This window comes from Lonchura striata, chromosome 13, assembly GCF_046129695.1.
Source record: "Lonchura striata isolate bLonStr1 chromosome 13, bLonStr1.mat, whole genome shotgun sequence".
Classification (NCBI taxonomy): Eukaryota; Metazoa; Chordata; class Aves; order Passeriformes; family Estrildidae; genus Lonchura; species Lonchura striata.
Genome location: NC_134615.1, coordinates 19,910,807 through 19,935,687, shown reverse-complemented (window position 1 = coordinate 19,935,687; position 24,881 = coordinate 19,910,807). Strand labels below are relative to the sequence as shown.

The following is a 24,881-nucleotide window of genomic DNA, read 5'->3' as shown; positions in this document are numbered from 1 at the left end:
TTACATCTCAAATTGCACAAATCCATTTGAGCCCTTGTGTTCCACTACCCAGCAAGGACTCCAGCATTTTTTTAAAAAATTCATTTGTTCTTTGTTTAAGAAACATACTCATTTTTATTTCATGATCCCGGGCTATAATGCAAAAGGAGCCAAAACTCCAACCATCACTGCTCTGTGCAGGGTGGTGTGAGCTCTGCACTCCATGAATTGTCCAAGGCACAGAGACCATGATGCTTTTACAGCCTTTAACATCAGGCATTAATGCTGATCTGGCCATCAGGCTGAATTTTAGTATATCTTGTGTGTATCTATGGAAAAAAAAACAAGAAAGCTCATTTCAGCAGGAGGGGCAGTGGGCACACAAATCACTTGTGCAGAAAGGCAAAGGGAATTTTCTGTCTGGGACTGAAGGAGGAGACTCATTTCCAGTCCTCCGAAGCAGGTCAGTAATTCTACCTGTGCACCTAAGCTGGGCTGGAGCCTTTCCTGGGTTTAACCTCTTCCAATTAGTCCAATCAGGACTAATTGAACCCTGGAGCCTCCTGCTCCCAGACACTCCCATCCCAGAGCCAGGCTGAGGGAACTGCTAATTGCTACACATGAGATTATTTTCATTTCCTGCAAATGCACTGGTTTAACCACGCTTGCATACCTGGGAACCTGTTAATTAATTGGTAGTGCTTTAATGGGTTACTCCTTTCAATTTCCAACAGGAAGACTACAGTGGATATTTGTCTGCCATAATACAATAAATTATTAGTAGATAAATATCTTTTCTTTCCATCATGTACATACACAGTAACTAAAATACACCTGAATCCCTAATAAAAAATCAGATATCTGTCCATATATGCTCATCTCCCTGCAATATATGCACATCATGCATATTAAAAAAATAAATATATCTATACATACACACAATAACCATATTCATATACAGCTGTATTTTATTCCACACAGATCTGTGAAAAATTTCCTACTGGGATATACAAAGCAGCTGTGCATAATTAGCCTGGCTGCTGCTTGGCTTCTGCTTGGAAATTTAAATATTGACATTACAGATGTTTCTACCTAGTTCACATCCGATATATTTACAGGCCAGATTACAAAGGCTTTTGAGGCAGCGAGTGGAGTTTTGCTGAAATGCAGATGATTAATCCCAAGAAAGGATAGCTGAAAGTTTGCCATCAGCAAGTTTTCAAGTTTACCCAGAACTGAACATATCTGGAAGAAAAAGAACTTAGAAACTGCTCTGCTGAGTTATACCCAAAGCTGAACATTCCATCTCCAGTAGCAAGGACTGGGGAAAAGCTGGGAAACAGGCTGGCTTTCACAAATAAAGGAGTTTTCTGTATTCTTTAGCTTTCTTTGAGTCAGAGGCTTCCTCATCCACTGTTTTCTTCCAATTTATTATTCTGTTTTCCACAAGAGCTCATAGCAATAAGTTTCATAATTAAATATGTAAGATCTGACATTTCAAATCTCATCTAAATCTGAGTATTGCTGCGGGTGGCAGTGCTAGGAATCAAAAAACTTCAGGTTCAAATATACAATTTGGAGATTGTTTTGAGGTCAATTTTCTGTGATATTTCTGCTTTGCAGTTCAGATCTATAGATGCTTCTAAGTTTATACTGCAAAAGTCCAACTCAATAAAATATCAACAAATAAACATTTATGCACAACAGTGTAACTTCTTTGACAAAAAGACTCAAATGTCACCCTGATCCTGGTGCAGGCAGAATGAGAAGATTGGAAAACTCCAGATTCTACTTTTACCTAAATAAAAAGATATATCCTTTACTATCCTTTTCTAATGGCTCTTTGTGACTTTAAAAAATTTTAATCTTTCAGCAAAAAGACAACTTGTAAACAAACCCTTTGATTTCCCTCTGTCCCCTGGGATTTATAGGTCAAAAGAAAGAAGTCTTTGAGACTTCACCAATTCGATGCAATTTGATTCATTTTACAGCTTTGGCAATCTTCTTCTGCCACAGGCCAACAAGGATTGCAGGCCACAAATAAAGAGAGTCTGGAAAAACAGTACCAGAATACTTGAAAAGTATTAAAGCTGGCAGCAGGTGTGTAAAAGTCAATGATGCCAAAATTGTTTTGCCACTTTTCTAGTCCAGCTGGCCTTTTGCTTCCCTTTCATGGACTCTTTTGACTCCATCTATCATATAAAATCCTATTTCTATTAATCTGTGTATTGAACTTATTGTTAGGTTAAGTATTAAAAAAAAAAAAAAAACCAAAAAAACAACAAACCAACCAACCTGGCAGGTTGTTCTAAATAAAAAGGCATTTTATTTATTATACTAGTTTTCATTTACCTGAACCACTGCACTATTTTCTAGTGCAGATCTGCCAATGATAATCAGCCCCTTCCTCATGCCTTATCCATCTCTACAAATTACTATTTGATGATACTGCAGAACCCTCTAGGCTGTTCTTCTTAATTCCTTCTGTTTCCTCTCTAAATGTCTCCAAGTGTCCCTTTATTTCCAGCAATTATTTATAGACATCTGTCAGTCCAGGCTCCTTGGCTGCAATGCAATGGATCCAGGCTATTGTGCAGCACATAAAACAAGTTGCTTTCTTTAAATGCAATTCTCAAGCAATTTTGCTAAACCACTGCAGTTAAGATTTTACCCCACTGGGTTTGCAGTATGTTGTTGTAAGTCACATAATGTCAAATGTGTTTAAAATAATTTCTGTCAAGTGCCTCCAGCAAGAGAATTGAGGTGGCTGCCAAGTTCATTTAACCCTCCTCCACTTTCCAGCCTCTAAAAGTCAGATATCCAAATGTTTCTGCCTGCCTATGGAATCCATGGGATTGGAGTCACCCTCCTTAATGTGCTTAGGTGGGGTTGCTGCAAGACACAGCTCCTTGAGTTGGCAGCTGGAAAAATCAGATATCTACGGGAAATAAACTGGGTCATAACTCAGAAAACAAAAACATGAGAAATCAGCAGTGCAGCAAACACAAAACTCATTACAGGCAGTCCAAAAATTGCCATCAGTGTCACTGAGTCAGGCTCAACCATTACTTTCCTGGTACATTTATGCTGACTGCAACCTCATCCAGAAAGGGGAGCTGGTGTAAATAAAAAACAGCAAATCAAACTGGTTCTTCTGTCTTCAAACAGTTTCCACTGGTCTTCCAATTTATTTATTTATGATAAAAAGCCTCCAAGCTTGCAGTCCCTCCAGGAAAAGACCTAATAGAAATCTCAGCACATCTGTGGTCACTTTAAGCACACATTTGAGTGTACTTTGTTAGGATTTGACTCTGGGCTATTTTCAGAACCATGACAATTTTCCCTGAAAAGAGCTAATTTACTGTAACTAACTATATTATTAAATTTCCCTAAGAATGATATATCAAGAAATAAATCTGTAGCAATATCACCTAGCAGTCACATATTTTTATCATTAATTATAAGGTCTGGCAAGCCCGAGCTTGAAATTCAGATGAATACTCATTGTAACGTGGTTTGTATTCTCAGTAATTATAGGCAGGTACTTGCCTCTCCAGAAATGTGATGGCACATAAATTGTAGGTGTCCAAATAACCAGTGGTGTTTATTGTGAGTTTAAATATCACACATACAAAAATTTAAATGGCCTTAGTGACATAAAAAAAATCTATTTGTACACCATCCAAACCATCCTCACTGGGACTGCGCTCAAAAGGTTCTTTAATTATTCATACACAGATTAAATAAATACAAAAATTAAACACTATTTCCATGTTTTCTTCAGTTTTGGTGGATTTATATCTATCTCAGAAGAGAAAAGAAGAGTCATAAAAAGGGCTTGGCACAACTTTTCTCTGTAATTTCTGTGTAGTTCCCTAATTAAGAAATTAACTTGCAACTCATTAAGGAAAAAAGTCACTTTGTAAAACAATAAAAAGCTGGAAAATATGTCTTACAGCAACACCAGGGAAGTCTAATATTAATATTAATATTAATTTGATTTTTAAAATTAAGGTTTACATACTTAAGTTTTTGATGATAACTCTAAGATTTATTTTATCAGTAAATCTTTGATATTCCTGATGAAGAGACAACACACAAGTTCAATTAAAGAGTTAATAAATGAGTGGAAAATCTCTATAGAATTCCATTGGTTTTGTGACTGACAAAATTGTGGCCTAACAGGAAAACACAGAGGAACCCTGTAATGGGTAATTTAAAATAAGATAATAATATCATCTGAATGGTTTAAAAAGTCCCAAATCCTTCAGATGAGTTTCACACTATATTTACATATTTCTTTATATAATTGTGGAATTATTAGTGGAATTATTGCTATCCATGGACATTTACACTTTGGTCCAGGGAGCATCAAGACAAATCCAAGATACCTACTTGAGCAATTTTTATTTTTAGCAGAATTTCAGTGAGTGGGTTTGATTCAGAGCTTGAACAAAGCTGAAGGTGGCTGTGATAAGAAATAAGGTTTTGTATCCAATGCAAAGCTGTTGGAATCTGAAATGCAGGGAATTCTCACAACTTTGGGCCTGTAAGCCAAAGCTTAGAATTAAACACAGGATTTGATCTGAGGCCTTGGAAAAGGCTTTGGTAATAAAAGACAGAATGTGGATTTATAGTTTAAAGCAGAGACACATTGAGTTAAAAAAAAAAGTTTAGAATTTAAGATATATAAAAAATAAAAGTTATTACAAAGGTAATCAAAAAGTTTAAAATGCAGTATTGTAATTTTGTGTATTATAATATAATTAACTAAGAAAGCTTACACTATAACATGAGTCCATAAAATGAAATATTTAATGATTGGATCAAAAGTATAAATATCTTTATTAAGAGTATTTTATTAGTCAATAAATCCTTAAAAAGGTCTTATAACTAAGGGTCTTGTGACCTTCTGGGCCATGCTGTGAAGATGTGAGTCAAACTCACCCTTCCTACCTGTACAGAAGATAAGAAAAATAAACTGCATCATCTAAAATCTCAGAGATCCCGTCTCTAGCTCATTTGAAATTCCTCCCAAAATCCCCATACAAAGCCTTCCTTTTGCATCTTCAGAAATGAAATACAGCCCAATTTCAATCCAAAGGGAAGGACTCAGGAATGCCACTTGCAAGCACATCAGGATTCCTATCAAGCTGTGCAGTGTAACCTTTGATTTGGAGCAGCACGACAGCTGCTGGGTCCCTTCCAGCTCGGAATATTCTCTGATAACCCCTGTGATAAAATAGCAGAGCCTGATGAATAATTTGGAGATATGTGCCATAAATTGTGAAGAACTATGGAAAACAAGACCAGGGAATCTTGGCTGGGTGGGTGCTGTGACTGATTCCAGCCTACCCTGATCCCGCAGCTTCCATTGTGCACAAAATAATTTTGCAAGCATTGGTGCTCTTGACACCAGGCAAATGAGGCTATGAAGTTTAATGTGATGAATGCCTGGAGGGAAGGGAGGGAGGGGAAGGGAAGAAAGTTGAGAAAAATCATTCAAATTTTGGCCAACAGGAAAGACAATCAAAATGCTAAATGATACCTGAGTCAATACAAAGCAGCAATAGGAGTAAATGGATGGAACTATTACAGGAGAATTCACTGGAAGATGGGCTGAGAAACATCTCTGCTGAATCAGAAGTGTAAACTTCAATAGGAGGAGTGGGGAAAAAAGGAAAAGCAAGGAGAGTTTATGGATAATAAAAACTGGGAATTGCCAGTTCAAAAACGTACTAGAGACCTACAAAAGAAAAGTGTTCCACTGGCAGCCATATTCTCAATTATTAAACGTTTCTTGTTTGGCTGAAAATATCATAAATATCTTCATTACATGCTTGTCACAAGTGAGGTAAATAAACATTTACCTCAAAAATTTAATCTGTTTAAGGAGCAGCTTGCAATGCATTTCATACCCACAGGTTTCTAGATATGAAGAACTCTATGTGAAAATGCAAAATTCACCAGAAAGCTCACATAATATAAGGGAAGAGTTTAACTTGGATAGTTACACCCACATTAAAACTTGGAACAGTATCTTACTCTTGTAGAATTTCTTTATCAGACAAAATCAATAGGAAATTTAATCAGAACATTTTCCTTACTAACTTTAATTCTCAATGTGTTTTTGTTTAGTTGCAACTGTTGTATCTACATTTACAACATCTGTTTACCAGCATTGTTCAGTATTTCAATCTGCCCTACAACATTAGTTTATTCATAATGTGCTTTCCATTTATCTGTGTTATTTACCAGATTCATGCTACATAAACAAATAAAAATAACCCTTCCAGTAACAGAACTTACAAGAAAAAAATATTAAATTCCAACTCTCACAGAAATTGCTCATGGTATTTGGTTTGAATCTTAATCATATCCTAGGGGTTGTCTACAATGATTCCAGTGATGAAATAAAAACATGAACCTAAATCAAAGCACCTATTTCCAATTAATTTCTGGAGGTTTTTTGCCCTTTACTTTTTTTTTTTTTTTTTTACTAAAGAGACTTGTTTTTCAAAAATCATTACCCACTCTCCTAAAGTTGTGCTGCTCTTTTCACGGAGGAAGAAAACAGCAAGCCACCAAAATCAGCAAGAAAGCTTGTACAAGGTGCTAATAATGGACTTATCAAGAGAGGATTTGTTCAGGCTCCATTTAGCAGCTGTGGCTGGCTGGGACTCACCTGTGGCAGATCCCTCCATGACGTGGCCAACGTAGGGGCCCTCCTTGAACATGGGCCTGTTGTCGTTCTGGTCGATGACCAAGATGTCCAGGCGCACCGGGCCGTCCATGGTTTTCCCATTCATGTCCACGACCTCCACTTCCAGCTGGGTGAACACAGAAAGGAACCAAGTCATCAGTTCACTGTCACAGCGAGAAGAGAGTAAGTGCTGGAGTAAGCTTTAGTTCGGGGTGGCTCTGTGTGGTGGAAAAATTTTTCCTTTAACTTGTGCTTTTAAAGAAAGGCTTAGTACTTTTTGTTGTTTGGTCTTAAGGTAGTTTATTGTAAGCTATCTAGAAGATTTTTTTTGGGCTGCTGCAGTTAGCTCAGAAGCTTAGGGAGAGGCACACACACACCCTGACATGTTTTTTGACTCTCGTCTTCTTCTTCTCTCCTCCTGCCCATGGCTGCTGTTATTTTTCACATGGTACATTATGTGTTAAATGTTCGTAGTTTTTTTTTTTAATACTTATTACTTATATTAAATGGTGCTTTTCTACTCTAATTTGTGAGTGCTAACATTATTAAGAACATGGAGGTAAGGAAGTAGAAAGAGGGAGGACAGGACAGGCTTAAATCTCTCTATCTTAAAAGTTTTGACTTCTATGTATAAAACTAAAACCCCCCTATATAGGATTTAAAACCCCCCTGTACAGCACTTAAATTTTTTTCCTTCTACTTTGTGACTACTTTTACTATAATATCTAAACTTTTGTGACGTTTTGTTCTTCCTGTAAGGTTGGCAAATCATTCTATGGTTTAAACCAAAAATTGCAGCTGTTTTTAGCTGCCTGCTAGGGTTTTAAACGCTTCTGACTTGAACCTGGAACATCTAAAAATGTCTGAGGGACATTTTGAGTTCCAAAAAGTAAGAAAAAAAGAGTTCTGATGAGTGTTGGTGTGGCCAGACCCTGGCAAAGACACCACTTGTAGCCCGTGCATTTGGACCAGGCTCAGAGCACATTTCTCCTCGAAGCAGAAGAGAGACAGATGGACATCCAAACTGAGATACCCCCTAGCAGCTTAAAGATTTCATTTTGCCCAAAGAATTAATAGACCAGAGATTAAAAAAAAAAAACAAAAAACAAGACCCCTTGCAAATTTGATCCTATTCGTGTGAAGGTTTGGTTAGAATTTTTTTCTTTGCATTTATCAAGAACACCTCCAGTGGACACATACAGAATTTCATGGTAGAATTGACATTCATGCTCATCTTTTTAAAAGCAAACAGAAAATAAACCCATTAAAAACAAAACAAAACAAAAAAAGCAGGAATGCTGTAGACATTTAGATATTCTTTTTGTTAGAATTTGTTTTTTTCCTTTATCAAGCACACCTCCAGTGGACACATACAGAATTTCACAGTAGAAGTGACATTAATGCTCACCCAGAAGACTTTTTAAAAACAAAGAGAAAATAAAACCATGAAAAACAATACAAAACAAAAAAAGCAGGAATGCTGTAGACGTTTAGACATTTTCTCAATGCTGATGGCATGAAGTGTTTCTTAGGCTATTTTCAGAGTTCTCTGGGTTTTCTAATCAGGTGTGGAAGAATGAAAGAACATCCTCAGTCAAGTGGGTATATTCACAAGCTGAAGATTTGTTTGGACTTTCTTTATGTCCAAAAACTGGAGAGAAAGTCGAGAGAAATCTCAACCCTCCAAACCATGTGCAGTGCAAGGTCCCAACGAGTCACCAGGGCAAACCACGCCAAAACTCCTTAAACAACAGAGAAATCAATTTCGATTGCAGCTGTGTCTATACCTGCAGCTCTCTCACCTCACGAGAAATCAATAAATACAGCAATAAACATGGCTGAGACACCACTATCATTCTCACCTGCCCTCCCCATCCCCAGACTCTAATGGAGTTAAGCCAGCCAGAAAATGAACCTGAGCTCAGATGCTAATATCACTCTCTCCCAGTCTTTCCCTGAGAAAATGGTGCCAGCAGGGGCTGGAAGTCTCTGAGTATTTTGTTTGTACTGTTAATTTATTCTTCATTGCTCTGTCTTATACCTGTAAGTTATAAATAACTTAGCGATAAATCCTGCTGGGAAAGAAATAGGTCAGAATCCTAATTCCTTATGAAAATGGATGGCTTATTATCACCTTTCTCTGTTTCTTGTTATGCTTGTAAATACCTTCCACTTTTTTAATTCAATGTGTTGGGGGTGAGTAGGAGTATTTGTGATGAGTGAGACACCTACTTATAGGCACTGTTTGTAAATAGTGTCAGAGTCCATTTTAACATCTACTCACTGCTTATCCTCACTTGTCTACGAATTGCTCTTGCAAGCCTTTCCCAAGCCTTATTTTTTATTATATGGCTTAACAACTAAAAGGCAGACAAACATTCTGACTGGGATAATTCCCACAGTTTTGTCACAGCTGAAGATCTCTGGGAGCACCTCCCCTTTAACTCCAAACTCTGAACTCCAAAATCAATGCAGGAATCTTTGCCATGGGATGTGATGGGGACTGGGAAAGGAAAAGTGATTCCCTTCCGGAACTGAATTAAAGTCAGATAAAGTTTTAGCTACAGCTGGAAACTGCTGACAAAATGAATCATAAAATAATTTAGCTTGGAAAGGACCTTTAAAGTTTATCTATTTCCACCCCTGCCATGGGCAGGGAAACCTTTCACTGGAGCAGGTTGCTCCAAGTCCCATCCAACCTGGCCTTTTCCAGGGATGGAACATCCACCTCATCTCTGGGCAAGCCATGACAGTGTTTTACCACCCTCATTGTAATTTCCTCTCTCTGTATCTACTTCAAATCTCTTCTCTTTTTGTTCAAAACCATTTCTCTTTTTCCTACCAAACAAGCCCTGCTAAATATTTATCCCCATCCTTCTTGTAATCCCCTGGAAGTGGCTCTAAGGTCCACCTGGGGCCTTTTCTTCTCTTTACATGCAAACCACAAAGGAAAATTAAGTCTTTAGGAGAAATTTTACACCTCACAACACAAAACTCAGTGATCAGACTTGGGGCTGAGCACCCCAACTCTCTGAGCTTGTCCTTACAGGAGAAGTGTTGCAGCCCTCTGCTCATTTTTGTGGCCTCCTCTGGACCCACATTTCCACATCATCCCTGTGCTGAAGACTCCAGAGCTGGACACTTTATCACAGTAAAACTGACTCATCAAAACTATGTTAATTGCTTTGAGAAGTGAAAGAATAGTGATATTTCTCTGTGAAATTCCAGGAAATTAATTTTCAAATTCAAGATAATTTTCTCCTAATCTATCTCTCAGTATCAAGTGACTGTGCTGTTCATTGGAAAGAACAAAGACTTTGCTAAATTTAAAAAACTACTTCAGCTACTTTATCAGAATTGTAAGTAATTTAAAACAAAAGCTGATCTAACACTTGTTTTTGGGGTTTTTCTCAGACTTGCACAGATTAAGGAAAAGAATAGGAGATTCTTATTAATGACTGAAATAGATTTGCTTTATCTTTGCCAAGTCCACTGCATCTGAGAGCAGCTGTCCGAAAAATTTGGCATGACAGGTCTGTAGGAACATGATATCTTCTTTATTTTATTGAAATGGCCAAGGATTTTATTTTATTAATCTTTGTACAGTAATTTTCAAGCCTGTCTTAAGCACTTAGTTAACTCACCAGCTCCTTTTAAACCCATTCTACAATGTTTTCAAAATAAAAACCTGCAGCACTGAAGTTATGGCCATCATTCTTTATATGACCAGTTTGTGAAAGAAGCTGTCTGATATTTTATCTAGCTTCTCCAAAAAAACAACAAAAGCACCCCAAATTAAAACAAAAACCAAAAATCCATAAAATCTGTCACAAAATAACAGCAGAAGTATATTGTTATTTCCAAAAACCCAACACATGCAAGTGAGAAAAGCATTCAAGTACAAGACAATGTTGGCACTTTGAACAGGCTGTAAACAAAACCAGGTGGGAAACGAGATTGTCCCAAGTAACAGAACTGTGAGATTTCAGTCTTTCAATGCAGAAGGCAAGAAAGCCTATCTGGTTTTAATGGAAAACTTGTCTGATGCATGACAGATACTGAATTAATTCTTTTGATAACAAGAAATTGTAATGGCACATTCAGAAAGGGTTTAAGTTCCTACCTGACTATAACAATGCTGTTCCAAGGACATGTGCTAAGCATAAAGACAGATTTGAACAAATTGGAAAAAAAAAAAAAAAAAAACAAAACAAAAACCAAAACAAACAACCTGCAGAGTTCTGAAGCTGTTTATTTTGTGAAAAACTGAAGCTTTCCCACTTAAAAATTATGGAATTATGTTCATGGTGTTGGATTGGTTTGTGTTTTACAAAATGGCATGGGACTTTGATTGGTTGTAGACTTAGGATTTATGATTTGTTTGTATTATGTAAGTAAAAAGTAAGATATAGAAAAAAATAACAACATTTATGTAAATCTCGATTTAAGATAAGATGGTAGTTATGTAAAGTTTTTTTCTATATATTCTTTGAACTAATAATATAAAAGAAAAGGTGTAAAGTTATTATAATTTAACTAATGAGAAAAGGACTTACATGGGCTTAACATTAATAAAAGGGCTTTTATGAATTTTAAAAAATACATAATAATTCATTATATAAGATTGAATTTTTTTTAATCTTTGCAAAGCCTATATCTAGGACTTTTCACATCTTGAACTATCAATAGGTTCTTGTTCTTTCTTGTTCCTTATAATAAATATAAATATATTTACTTGGTTCGCATTTTCTCAGCTTCTTATGAGAAGGTTTTGAAGTTTCTCAACTTTTCTCAGATTTATGTCTACTTTCTGGGGCTTTTTTGCTCTTCCTAAAGTCTTTTACCTTTTTATATTCCCACACATGGGGGTGGAAATTAGATGCTCCTTTCCAACCCAAACCGCGACTCGATGATAATGATGGAGTTATGCTCACCATAACCTAACCTGTGATTTTCAGCAGCTCTTGAGGCTAAATCCCAATTCCATTTCTGACACAAGTGTACATTCAAACCACAAAGGATAATCAAGGCTTTAGGAGAAATTTTACACCTCATGGCACAAAACTCCACGATCAGATGCAAAGCAGACTTTGGCTGGTGTCCCAGTATAGCCAGAAACACTGATCAAATTAGGCACAGCAATGGAACAGGGAAAAGCAACAAAAACCCCCATAGTGCAGGCAGAAAGAGATTTTATCCTCTCTGGAAAACTCCTACTGAACCCTCTCCCCTCTCAAAATGAATTTCTAGACTTCCCATCCAATTTCCCTCAGCATTTGCAAAGCAAGGATCTTTCATCACCCCAAATATAATGATCTCATCAGAAGTTAAGCTTATTCAAAGTTGCTCATTTTAAGCTGTCTGCTTTATTTTTAAACAGTCTTGAATCCTTTCTACTCTGCAGTCAGCAATAACATTTACATGAAAAGATAACCAGTCGCGTTCTTACCATTACTTCAAGTAATTTCAAAGGTTTTTCTTCACAGAAGGGTTGTTTTCATTCATTTATTGCTTTTGGTGAAATGATTCTGGAGAGCCACCTTCCTTCTCTGCATATAAATGTCTATTTTCACTTTGCAGCCAGCCAGCCAATGGCCCACATAAAATTACATCATAAATTTGGAGATTTTCATAAGTAAATCTGGAATATCTTTTAGTGCCTAATTATCTTCAAAACCTAAGACAGGATATTTAGTCATTACCTGCCATCTAATTTTAATTTCCAATTTGTTGCCCACAGGAATGTTTCTCATGGATGTTTTCCATTTGTTTCAACATATGGTTTTTCTACTTGTTCCTCATCCCCAGACTCACAGGAGCACTGCACCATCCAAAATACTGCAACACCACCACTTGCCCCACCTCAGTTATTCTAATTTCTGCTGGATTTATTTATTGATCAGATTAATTATTGAGAATATTTGTTAGGTTTGTTTATCATCAATTTTTAAGTGTGGATTGACACTAAGGAAAGGACCTTTTGTTCAGGCAATTTCCTGGTAAGAAAATAAAATTTGGTCACCTCTAGGTCATAAAATGTAGTAAAGAAATTCTCTTTATAGTGCAAGAATGTAGTAAAAAGTTTATGCAATTACCTAACACAACTCAGAGAAGACAATAATTCAGACAAGGAGAAACTAACTACAAGTAAATTTTCCTGATTTAAGAGTATGAATAAAACATGAGCTAATAGTTCTATTGCTCCATAAGAGATGGAGGAAGAGAATTCAAAACAAAAATACTCAGTTTTTCAAAGGAAAACGTAATTCTATCAATCACCACAGCACAACTGCACAGATGATGGCAAAAACCAACACCATAACCTGCAATTGGAGAATTTCACCTGGCACTCAGAGCCTGAGCCAAGGTGAAAGGGATTATTTAGCCATGTAAGTACTCCAGGAGTATCTTCCATGGACTTCACCTTGCTACTGCATCCTTCTCAAAAATCAGTTATTACACAGTTCCTATTTTCTAAGCACAACTATCTCTTAACTGTGTGCATTTAGCAATTTTTTTTTTTAAAGCCCAAGACTTCTATCTCTCCAAAGTAACAAGGAATGAATTCTTCAGTAAGAGTCACTTCATCATCTTGGATCACTTCAGATGCAAGGTTTGTAGATGCATTCATAGACATTTTAAGAAAAGAAAGAGAAATTTAAGATATAAAAAGTCAAATATGTGCTTTTATCTCTGGCTTTTAAGGTAGTGGGCTTAATATTTTAATAATTAGTCCCATCAGTAAACTGAAAGGTCAGGGTCTACATAATATTTTAATTTGTGAAGCATAAGATAGCAAGTTCTGCCAGGTTTGTACACTTTTATCTAAAAAGAACCTTTTACCTTTCCAAAGCCCAAGTTACATCTGAGCTGTAACCTGTCAACAATGGGGTTTTTCTGTATGTGACTGTCAAATCAACATTCCCACATTATTTCACCTGTTTTTTCTTTAAACAAAACCAGCCCAAGTCAAAAACTCTTAGAGCCTTAATCAAATTCAATTAAATCACAGCTTTCTGCTCATCTTCCACATGATTTTTTGTGCAGTAAATCTGTTTATTGTTCACCCTTCCCTTGAAGGACGAAGAACAAGAACATTTTCTTGGCCATTTTTCAATCAGTACAGGCCAGCTCCAAAAGCTCCTTGTACCTGAAGCTCCTGGTGCCTTGAGATAAGATCAGAAATTCTTTTTCTGCTGGAAAACCTGGCACTGGCAATCCAGGAAAGCCTCAATATTCCTAGAAAATGACATCACTGGAATGTGCTCTTTGCTGAAAAATGAATCTACAATGCTATATGTTTAACATGTTTTTTTTGTTTTAATGTATTAAATTGCTCCATGGCTGGAAACCAAGCAATTATGAATTCATTATCTAATTGAATATATACACCATTAGTGTCATAGGAAATGCATTTTCTTCCCCAGCTGTGTCTCTGAATCACAATATTGTTTAAAAATATGTTGTTTTCTGTACAGCTTAAAGCCTGGAAATTTTTCTTAGTTCTAAGTATAAAATGGACCCTTTTCCATGAAAGAAATCACAGAGGAGGAATATAAAAACCCCAAAACTGTAGAGAATGACAGCATAAACTGCAAAAAAAATACATTAATTACATACTTATAAAAATTTTATACCAAAATGAATTCTGTTTTTTCTTCACACTAAACCAAATTCCAAAAATTATTTTGATGCTTTCACCTCATTAAAATATAAAATAAAGATTTTGGGATTTTATAGTAGATTTTTCTATGTCAACTGAAAAATAAACCCACAAAATGGATAACTTAATCTCATAGTTTTTGTCACCTATTCCTGAGGTTGATTTTAAGTTATAAGAACAAAGGGGTCAGCAAGCAGTAATTGGTATTTTCAGGGGGCTTTTAAGTCAGTTTGGAACAGACAAGATTTACTTGTGAATTCTTGTGACTATTATTTTAAGATTTCTTATTTTTAACATTTAACTATTTGTAATAAACAAATATTCTTTGCAAGAACTCCTTGCAAAGATTTCTTTTGATATTCACAGAACATTTAGCATTATATAATATCAGGCACTGTTAAGCAGCAGCTTTCCAAAGCTTTTGTCCATTTTTGCCCCAGATGTTTCTCTGTAAACTCCAGTCCCTCTGAGAAATGTCACTTTCTAGGACACCAACAGTCAGGTTGCATGAGAGAAAAATGGGTTTAATGGTGAGTTGTTCAAACAGTCACAGGGAACAAAGGAATTGGGAGCAGAGAAGGGAAGATTCTGACTTTATCCCAAAATTCTCTCTGCCATGGGCAGCAGATGGGATGGCAGGAGCTGCTCCAGGATCCTGCCGCCATCACAGAGCAAATGGGTGCATTTACAAACTTTCCAAACCCCACAAAATCCCCATTTTAGGAGGGACATAAAGTAGGTGAGGGATGCTCAAACTGTAACCATCCCGATTAATGATGATAGAACTGATGGGACAACAGCCACAGAGTGCTTCAAACGAGAATCAGTCACATAAATAAGATAGGCATAGGGTGGGAGACAGAGATGAAATGGCTTCACCAAAGCCACAGACCAGACAAAATTTAAATCAAGCTTGAATCTGGGTTTTTGATCTCTGCACACAAGACTGATAGTGATATTTCATCTCTTGCTGAGCAAGTAATGTAAAATTAGATTTACAAAGATTATTAAGCTACCAACATGTGCACAGTATGATTTTTCAAAGTGCCTGATGAGACTGGATAATATATCCTATTAAAATCAAAACACCTTTGAAAGATCTTTCAAAACCCAGTTGTCCTCTCGGTTTACAATTTTTCCCTCCCGTTACACACTATTCTACATCTGTAAAGACACAAAAGCTCAAGTGAAAATAATTTTATGCATCCTTACAACAGAAAGCCTCAAAGAATCTCTCATATGGCCTCAAAAATCAAATTAAAATAACTTCTGAAGCATCCATCCTGTTAAGTATTATCTAGGAGTTGAAATGAGAATGCCCACTCCAAAAATAACCTCGGTGAACAAACGAGAACATCCCTCAAATCTGTGGAGCAGCACAGCTCTTCAAGCAGCCACGTGTACTTCTCACAGACCAAAAGTATTAAGGATGATCATGTAAATATTAATTAAAATCTTCCCATATCACACGAGAGCACATGTTGATCCCCTCCAAAAGAGAGCAGGGGTGGGGGAGACAGAGGAGGTATCAGGATTCACCAAAGCAATCAATTCTAATCACCACAAAAATATTCACAAAATCAAAAAGAGACACAGTAGGGCTGAAATAAAGGATTAAGACATAAGCTGGGCCAGAATTTTTAGACTCTATGCTGCACCACAAAAGCAATAAAGACACTTACAAAAGAAAAACGGAAAAAATAGCTTTGCACTTTTAAATAGCTCCTGGCATTATTTGACACGCCTCACCATTCTGGCTGCTCAAAAATAACTCCAAAAGTGGGGGAAGTGGCAAGAGTTTAACAGATTTCAACTCATGGCAGGATGCAAGGAGCACCAGGGTCAGAGAGAGCCTGCAGTTAATCAGACCAAGAACTAAAATGCAAGATCTCAAACGCATCAGTGACAAGGAGATTTGACTTCTTTAGGCATAAGAAATAAAGGTCAGTGCGAATGCCAGAGATATATCACACATATATATATACTTGGCTTTGTTATTATTGCTTAAAATATCTGTTCCTGCAAATGAGTAGGAAAAGGTCTTTGAAGTCAAGGAGCACTCGGGCTGATACCAGGCTAGAACAGAGGGAACAGGACAGGTTTCCCTGTTTTTAAGGAACAAAAGCAAGCAATTACTAAAGCACTCGAACAGAAGGTTTTACAGGCTGCACTGGAGGGCCTCAGGTCACTGCTGCCTTGCAGCCTGAGTTTCCAGCCCTGCCTGCACTCCTGGGGTGGCAGCTCATCCTCTCTACCCTGTCAGTGCTCCAGGGGACAGCTGCAGCCAGGACTCCTTCAAAGCCCATCCAAGAGCAAAATAAGAGTGCTTGGGATCCAAGAGTCAATGAGGAAAGCACTTTAGAGACAAGTGTTTTCCTGGTGGAGTTCCTGAAAAATTTGCTTTTCCTATAAATAAAATTGCTCTGCTATTGAAAATTTGAAATGATATCACCATCTTTTCTACACTGCATTTGTCACAGCCTTGTAAGATGCAATTCTACAGCATTCCTAAACTTCACCTTTTGGAAGGTTGGTCTCCAGAAGGCAGGAAAAGAGAACCAGATGAGATTTATTTGTCTCTGCTCACAGGGTCGAGATGAGCATGCTGCAAATCCTAAGGGCTGTGTGTTATAAAACCCATTACAATTAATTACAATTTCAGAGCTGCCAAGCTGCCATCACAGAAGGATGCTGTGCAGGATTGGATTGTGGCACAAGGTGTTTGCCATGCCCCTTCTCCAGCACACAGGATGGGGTGATAAAGTGTTAAGAGTTCTGTTTGTGTGCCTTTCTCATTTATGTGTTTAATTATTTGGGATGTTGTTTATTTTTTATTTATTCTGCTGTTTAATCTCCCTCTAATTCCTTTCCCAAGCCCTGGCAGCCTCTCCTTTACTCAGGGCACCCACTTTTCTGCCTGTTTGACCCCATTCCTGCCATGGAACCCTCTCCTTCCTCCTCACCTCCCTGTCTAGTAAACATTTGGCACTTTGCTGCCTGTTTGCTGAGCCAAAGCTGACACATTTCGATGCTGATGATAAAAGGTGTGGGAAGCATCATCACAACTCCCTCCCTGCTGTGTGTTTGGTTACACTCGTCAGTAAAAGTGAGTTTATCGATCTCCCTCAGTAGCATCAGAGCTTGGAAGCTGTTATATTAAGAGTTTTGATGTGTGTGGGGGTAAATATATCAAATATAGCCCAGAAGTATTCAGAGTTAGAGCTTGGCTTTCCCTGCCCTGCTGCACTCCAAGCCCTCAGCTGCTGTGATGATGTGCAAGCAGTGGAGGTAACAAAACTCCCTTTTTCCTGCCCTGTCATCCCAAACTAAAAGACTTTTTGCTGATTTTTGTCTACATTCAGCTTTATTGAATTTCACATTATGCCCAGTAGTTTGTTTTGTTTTTTTTCCAAAAGGGTGCTTGTGGCTAATATTTCTATAATTCAGACAGCTGATCTTCCTGGTAAGAGCAGCTAGACAGATCAGCACATCCCAGATCACACACAATGAGCAGTTTCTGTTTCATTCCAGCAGTGTAGTGGATTTTTCCTATTAAATCTATATTTCATTCACAGAAAAAAAGAAATTATCTGAACAGTTTCCACATTATTATAGCAGAAAAGTAGTTTGCAGACATGGATGTAGTGGAAAGATACTCCCAGGGCAGCCTGACCCAAAATAAAATGTCATTTCAAATTACCTCTTCTCTCTCTCTTAACTGAGCCTTTGTCACTGTTAACATGTTGGACCATCTCTCTACATTAATTGTGAATAAAGGAAGATTTAGTCAATGAGTCTCAAATTAGGTGAATTAACACAGTAAAAGTATTTTCTGAGTAGTCAAATAGCTCTAATGTAATTCCTGAAGGATCAACAAGCATCTGCTGTGTAGTGACACATCGAATTTATTTCATGTTCTTTTATTCTCCTTGCTTACATTTCACCCAGGAACTTTCTGAAATGCTTCACTGGTCTTCAGCTCTCACGACAAAATTACCTGTTAAAACTATTAATCTTAAGGTGTAATTTGCAGTTCTAGCATGCCTCAATGGATTTATTTATTTATTTTAAATATCTCAGTCAACCATAATTTACTTCCTTTAACATGTTAGGAAGGCACTTCCGCAGTAAATTTTATGCTCCACCACCACTTTCCCTTAATTCTGAGATCTCACAAGATGTTTTACAACACCCAGCAATTCCTGTGCTGTACTTCTATAAAATCAGATCTCAAACCAAATCTGCAGACTTCTTTCTGCCTTACTGATTTGTCACTAACTTTCAGGGTTTTATCTGTGCCACATTTCCACACCCATTTTGTTTCTGGAGAGAAAGATTTCTCTTTTTCTGTCCTCCATGGTTTTCCTAAACTCCAAATTATGGCAACTTTATCTGAGCAATTTTCTGAATTCCAAGACCTACAACATCATCTTTTCTCTTTTTTTACCCTTCTCAAACCTTTTTTACTATCCACAAATACTAATAGACAGGCTTTTCAGTCCAAAAATGCAATCAAAGCTTTTTTTTTACAATGATTATATTGTAGATGTCTATTTTTCTCCCTGATTGCATCAAGCTGCATCAGTTGTACCAACTGAAAAAGAAAATCCTATGTGGAATATTGTATTTGGCAAAGGGAGAATTAGAAAATCTGTTATTTCAGCAATAAGTAAAACCTGGATGTAGCCAGGTCAAAAAATTAATTAAATGCTCTAAGCGCTAAAAACTGCAAGTGAAAAAAAAACTTTTTGAATTACAACAATCATCAAGATTCTTTTTCATGCACCCACAAACCAAATGAAGATAAAAGGAGTAAATTCCAGAACTCATCCCAGTGAGTGTTGCAAGAACATTTCCTTCTCCTATTACAAAACTGTAACTCAAAATATCAAGGAAAGGAATCTTTGGGACCCACAAAGATAATCACCAGCAGAGTACCAGGGATCAATTAAAGTCATAATAGAAATAAAAGAATGTACAAAGTAAAAGTAATTAAATAAAGGTAATTAATTTAAAACAGGGAGGATTGCTGTGGTAAGACTGGAGAATTAAACAGACAAATACAGAAAGGAGGAGAAATCTTGCAGTGTTTTGAGCTGTTAAAATCTACTGGGGTGCAGCAATTTTTTAAAATTTGAAATGTCCTAGAAGAAGAAGTCCTTAAGAGACTTTTGAAGCTGATGCTCCAGAGCAACACAGGGACTTCTTGCACAGACCAGACTATTCAACCTTCATGTCAATTAAGGGACTTTACATCCCAGTACAGATCTTTTCAAACAATAATAGGTATGTGTTAAAATCTGAACTTTTTTATAGGAACAGGGAGCTATTTTAACTGTACAGCATGATTTGCTTGAAATGTATTTAAGAATTAAGTTTGAAGTGTCATTATTTCTGCCAAGGTAATTGCAACAGTCCCTTTGAGTAGAGACAGAATTTTATTTAGACACTTTAGACAGTGTCTAAAAAAGGAAAACAAGATTTATTCACCAAATCTGTGACTGGGCATAGTCCTGTCTCTATTCCATTGTTCCTGTCACCTTCTTATTTTTAATTTGACAGACACGGCAAACATTAAGATTGGATTTTACTGTTCAATAAAACAACAATTAGTGGCAAATTGCATGAGAGCTCCTCACTCAGTTCTGCTACATCACCAAAACAGGTTCTTCTTCTCCTTTGCCCTGGCAAGGTGACTTCTCTTCAATATATTGCTGGTTCCAAAATAAGATAATTTCTTTGATTTGGAGTAACCTAATAAATCTATCACTCTTAAGTAACTTGCTGTGTTAATGCAGAACACAAAGAGAAACTCAGTCCAGTCAATCCCAAGAGTTTGATTTTGGAGCTAAAATCAGTAGCAATCCATCAAGCCCATGCAGCCTATAAAAAGGAGCCTACTCTGGTTTTAATTGAGGTATTTTGTAAAACTAAATATTTGCTATTATGGCACCAAGTAAATCCCTTGGCATGGAAATAGCAAAAGGCTCCTAAATCCATGTTTGAAAGGGACATGGAAGATTCCATGATTCTATAAGGAAAGTAAAACCAACTGCAAAAAGAAACCAACTTAAAATTTTGAGATCTTTCTGCTTAGGAAGGCAAAAAGATCTCAAAATATTTTCTCAAACCTAAAGAAGGCCAAGAAGAATTACTTTAGAACTTGGGTGTTTGTTTCAATTTAGGCCAAAGAAGGAAACAGGAACAAAAGGAAATGCGGTAAAACCTCGAGTGGGCTGATCACTTTTCTGGAGGTTCAATGATTTATTCACAAGGCTGTGTGTCCCCTCCTTGCCAAGCCAGGGCTGCTGGCTCGTAGGAGTGTTCAATAGATGGAACTCTGTGTTCTGCAAGCAGCTCTCACACCATCCCATGGAGCAGCCAACCAACACACAGAGACTGCTCTGGGCTTACTCAGCTGCCCTGATTTTACTACAGACATTGTCAGAGTCCAGCACATCCCTCTGGCTGCCCTGGCTGCCTCCAGACCCTGGCAGGGGGCTCGGAGACCTTGGCATGAACTCAAAAACACCTGTGGCTTCAATTTTAGCCTGTGGAAAAAAATGGCAACTTTATATGAGGAATTACAAACCACAAGGGTTTGAGTAGTGTGGCAGTTGAATTAACACTGGGTGAAAAAGTAGAATTTTGGGGTTTTTAGAATGGGATTCAGGGGAGAAGATGGACAGATTTGGGCGTGCCCTGACCTTCTTCTTCTTCTTGCCCTCCATGTCTTGCTGTGATGGTGACACTTTTCTATTGGTTTAAGGTAGAGACACACTGACATAAATGATAGATATTGGCTCGTTATTGTAAACATAGTACACATAGTTTTTAGTATAAAATATAAGCACTGCCCTAGAGAACAGGCAGAATGCCATGGACAACCTGCTGAACAGAGCTCAGCAGGTCAGAGAAAGAATGTTCTAGATAAGGAAGGATAAACAACCTTGAGAAGCCAACCCTGCACATTCAGACTCCTTCTCTGGCTGCATGGACTCGGAGAAAAAGGACTTTTACAATCTTGGGGTCTCCCACCACCCAGACCCCTAGAAAACACCACTTAGAAAGAATTGTTTCTTATGAGGAGATAAATGAGCTTCATAGTGAATAATTTAGAGAATTTGGAAGTTTTAACCACAGAAAAATATGATCGTAAGAAATGTATTTTAAGCGATCAGACTTAAAGATGACGTTAAGTGATCAGATTCATCTCCCACTAAGAGGTCAAAAAAATAAGCATGAATATGGATTGTCTCTTCAGCAAGGAACCAAAATTGTATAACAGGAACATCTTCCTGCAGAAAAATAAAAGACATTCAGAGAAGGATTCAGTGAGTGTTCAGTAGAATGCTGGGAAAAAAAACCCTTTAAAAATGCATGATACTAAACATAACATTCATAGCTCATCAAATCATGACATGTTCTGGAATATGATAGCACCAAACTATGTCTCTTAACTCAGTTTGACAGCAGGTAAATTATATCATGTAAGAGTTTAACTAAAATGAAATTGTTCACTAAAAAGAAAATCTTGATTTATACAGAATTTTCAATGCTATAAATATGTTCTATCATAATGAAACAACAGACAAGAAAAGTGACATTAAGTTTATTTTTCTGATTCATGTACTGCTTTACCCAGCAGAAGATCATAGAGAGCAGAACTGAATAAATATATGGAAACATCTTTTTGTAAAAACCTTTTTCTCTGTACAGGTTCCTTTTCAGATCCACAGTTATATTTTAGAATTACCCATCAAAGGCTGAAACTGAGCACAGTTCAGCCTTCAGCTTTGAGACCAGCACTGAATGGCTGTGCTGACTGATTCCTTCACTAACATGGCATTGCTGGCACTCTCTGGCCTGCCTTACAAACATTTCTAGGGCTGGAATATGGAATTTCCAGCTCAAAGCTTCAGGGCAGCACATGCTGGTGTGCTTCTCCTGTCCTATCGCATGACTGCTACTTTAATTCCATAAATATCCAAATTTCTTAAATTCATACCTTTAGTTCACAAGTAGCCACTTGTGCCATCACAGCAAACCTGGGGTTTGCTGCACAAATAAATGTTTGACTTGCTGCTATTTCAAGGTTCATATCATACAGCCAATTTCTGCTTTTTTTGTGGTATTTAACATTTGTATAAAGTATTTATTCATCAATAGATGTAGCTGGATGATTTAACAGACAGAACCCAGTAACGTAGAGACAGGCTCATGTTGAAATCTACAATGAAAAATCATATTTGCAGTTGCCAATAGCTATGAACACCCAAATTTAACCCAAATGTGGTTGATTTTATTGATGGAAGTGTCTTCAGTTTTCAGGATTTCCTGGAAGAATGCAAACTGGTTTTCTGTGATCTTGCTTTTATACCTGATACAGTTTTATAACCTAATCACAGGAAATAAGATTAGGGACTAACATGAGGCTTGGTCAGCCTGCAGATTTGGAACTGGGTATTTTTTAAAGTCCTTCCTACAGAGAGAAATTTGGAAGTTCTTTTTTTTTTTTTTTACCATCATAAAACAAATATAGCTTCTTTAATTCTTGTCATAATGAACCCTTAATTTGTATAAGTTAACCTCTAAAGATCCAGAAAATTGCATCAAAAAATAAAAAAACAGGTAAATTCTGTGATTACCAAGGTAATAAACTATATAATAGCCTAAGAAATATTTCTCTAATGATCATTCAACCTTCATATCTCCTATTCTTTGCCTGCCAAGAAACTTCACTTTTCTGTTACCAAGGGAGGTTTCTGTGCATTCATGCTCCCTCAAGTAAATTTTACTCCAAATTTGTATATTATTAATGGCAACATTTCTTAGACTTATTTCTTGTTCCTTCCACCAACAACCACCAAAGCTCATTTACCTTATGCAGAATGCAATTAGTAGGTGTTGTATTTATTTGACAGATTTCTCATTTTCTCAATACTGTGTGATTTGACAGGGACTATTACAGATCTGTAACTAGTCTTTCAGAATGACTTTCACAAGGTTAGTTCACTTATTAATTGACCCTTGGTAATGGTAATTTAAGAAGCATATTAATCTCATCTGTCAGTTCCAACACATACTAGATGTATAAAATAATTTGTCTTTTGCAAGGAGCCTTGCAACAGAAATGAAGTGTCTAAATTTTTAATTAATATACATTTTCTTTCAACAAATGAGATTGGACTGGAAGGAGACTCCTTTTCAGTGGTTTTCTTTATTCTCCTTTAGAACTCCTGTTTTTTTTTCTCGTTGTGAAGATAAACACAATTTCACCAGTCAATAGAGCCTATGATCTAAATAATCTTCTACAAAGGACATTCTGGTATTTTTAACAGATTTCTGAAATTTAAAAAGGTGCAAACAAAGCATTTGGCACTTCTACAGCAATGTCTTATTACATACGCAGATTAAAGATTTCTGGAATTAAGGAGATTTAATACATGAAGAACATTAAACAAAAGATTACTACTCAGAAATTGAAAAACTTCAGCCAGTAGCAGGTGCTTGAAGTTGCTGTAATCTTATCAAATCTGGTTTTCTGATGCACCATAGCTTGAGCAAAGCCTGCATTTTTTGTCTAAGAAAAAAGCACTCAATATTCTTAATCCTAGGTAAGGGCCTTATGTAACTTCTCCCTCTTCATTCCTTACATTAATTAAATTATGGGCACAGCTAACAGCAAGGGAAATGCCTAAAGAACAACTTGTGCCTTTAGTGTGGGACCTGCACTTCATGGGACACAGGGGAAATGCTGCTCCTCCCCTGAAAACTCCCGAGGGCATGAGCGTTCCTGCCTTACCCCACAGCCTGTGGCAGCCCCAGGTGTCTTTGCCTTGTGCTGGCAGAGGATTTCTGCTGGTAATGTCCTGCAAAAAACACAAAATCCTACCAGCCCTAGAGGATGGAAAGCCTTTGCCAGCAGCAGGGATTTTCCAGCCATGCAAGATTAACCATGCAGAACAGAGGGACACGCAGGGTTTGCAATCCTTGGGTCCCCACCAGGATCACAGGGGGCCTCCAGGGAAAAGGAAAGGGAATTTGGAGATGGCAGAGGCTGGGCAGCTGCCCTGGGTGATTGCCTTCAGCCCCCAGGAACCAGGTGGGGGAACAAATACCATGGGAATCCCCCTCACAGTGCCGGTGTTTTCTGGCATGGAAGGCTCCTGTGGATCAGGAATGGGAAGTCAGGACTACACTATTCCCTCATATTGCATATTACCATGGGACATCTCCCTTGTAATGACCACTCTGTGGTGTTTAGAGTAATCCGGTTCCAGAGAGGAGTAACATATCCAGAACCAAAATTTTGCCAACCATATTGGCCAAAATCCCTTGCTTAAACTCCCACAAGTCCCAGATGTGCTCAGGTCCAGCCAATAGTTGATTAAGAAGTCACTTTCCATGCAATGAAGCAAATATTATAGAAGATAGAAGCAATAATGCTCTGATATCATGTTCACTGAGGCTTATCCCACTCAATATTTAAGGTACTAGCCCCTTTGATCATTAAAAGCTTGAAGCAGCTAGACC

The 24,881-nt window shown here is 37.3% G+C and overlaps 1 protein-coding gene across 2 annotated transcripts in view; it reads right to left on the bottom strand.

Moving 5' to 3' along the window:
- Positions 1 to 24,881, bottom strand: part of CDH13 (cadherin 13) — a 462,820-nt gene that overhangs the window by 193,451 nt on the left and 244,488 nt on the right. For both annotated transcript variants that reach the window (XM_077786380.1, XM_077786379.1), the window contains exon 6: positions 6,665 to 6,809. In XM_077786380.1, coding sequence (XP_077642506.1) covers positions 6,665 to 6,809 — 145 coding nt within the window. The remainder of the gene's footprint in view (positions 1 to 6,664; positions 6,810 to 24,881) is intronic.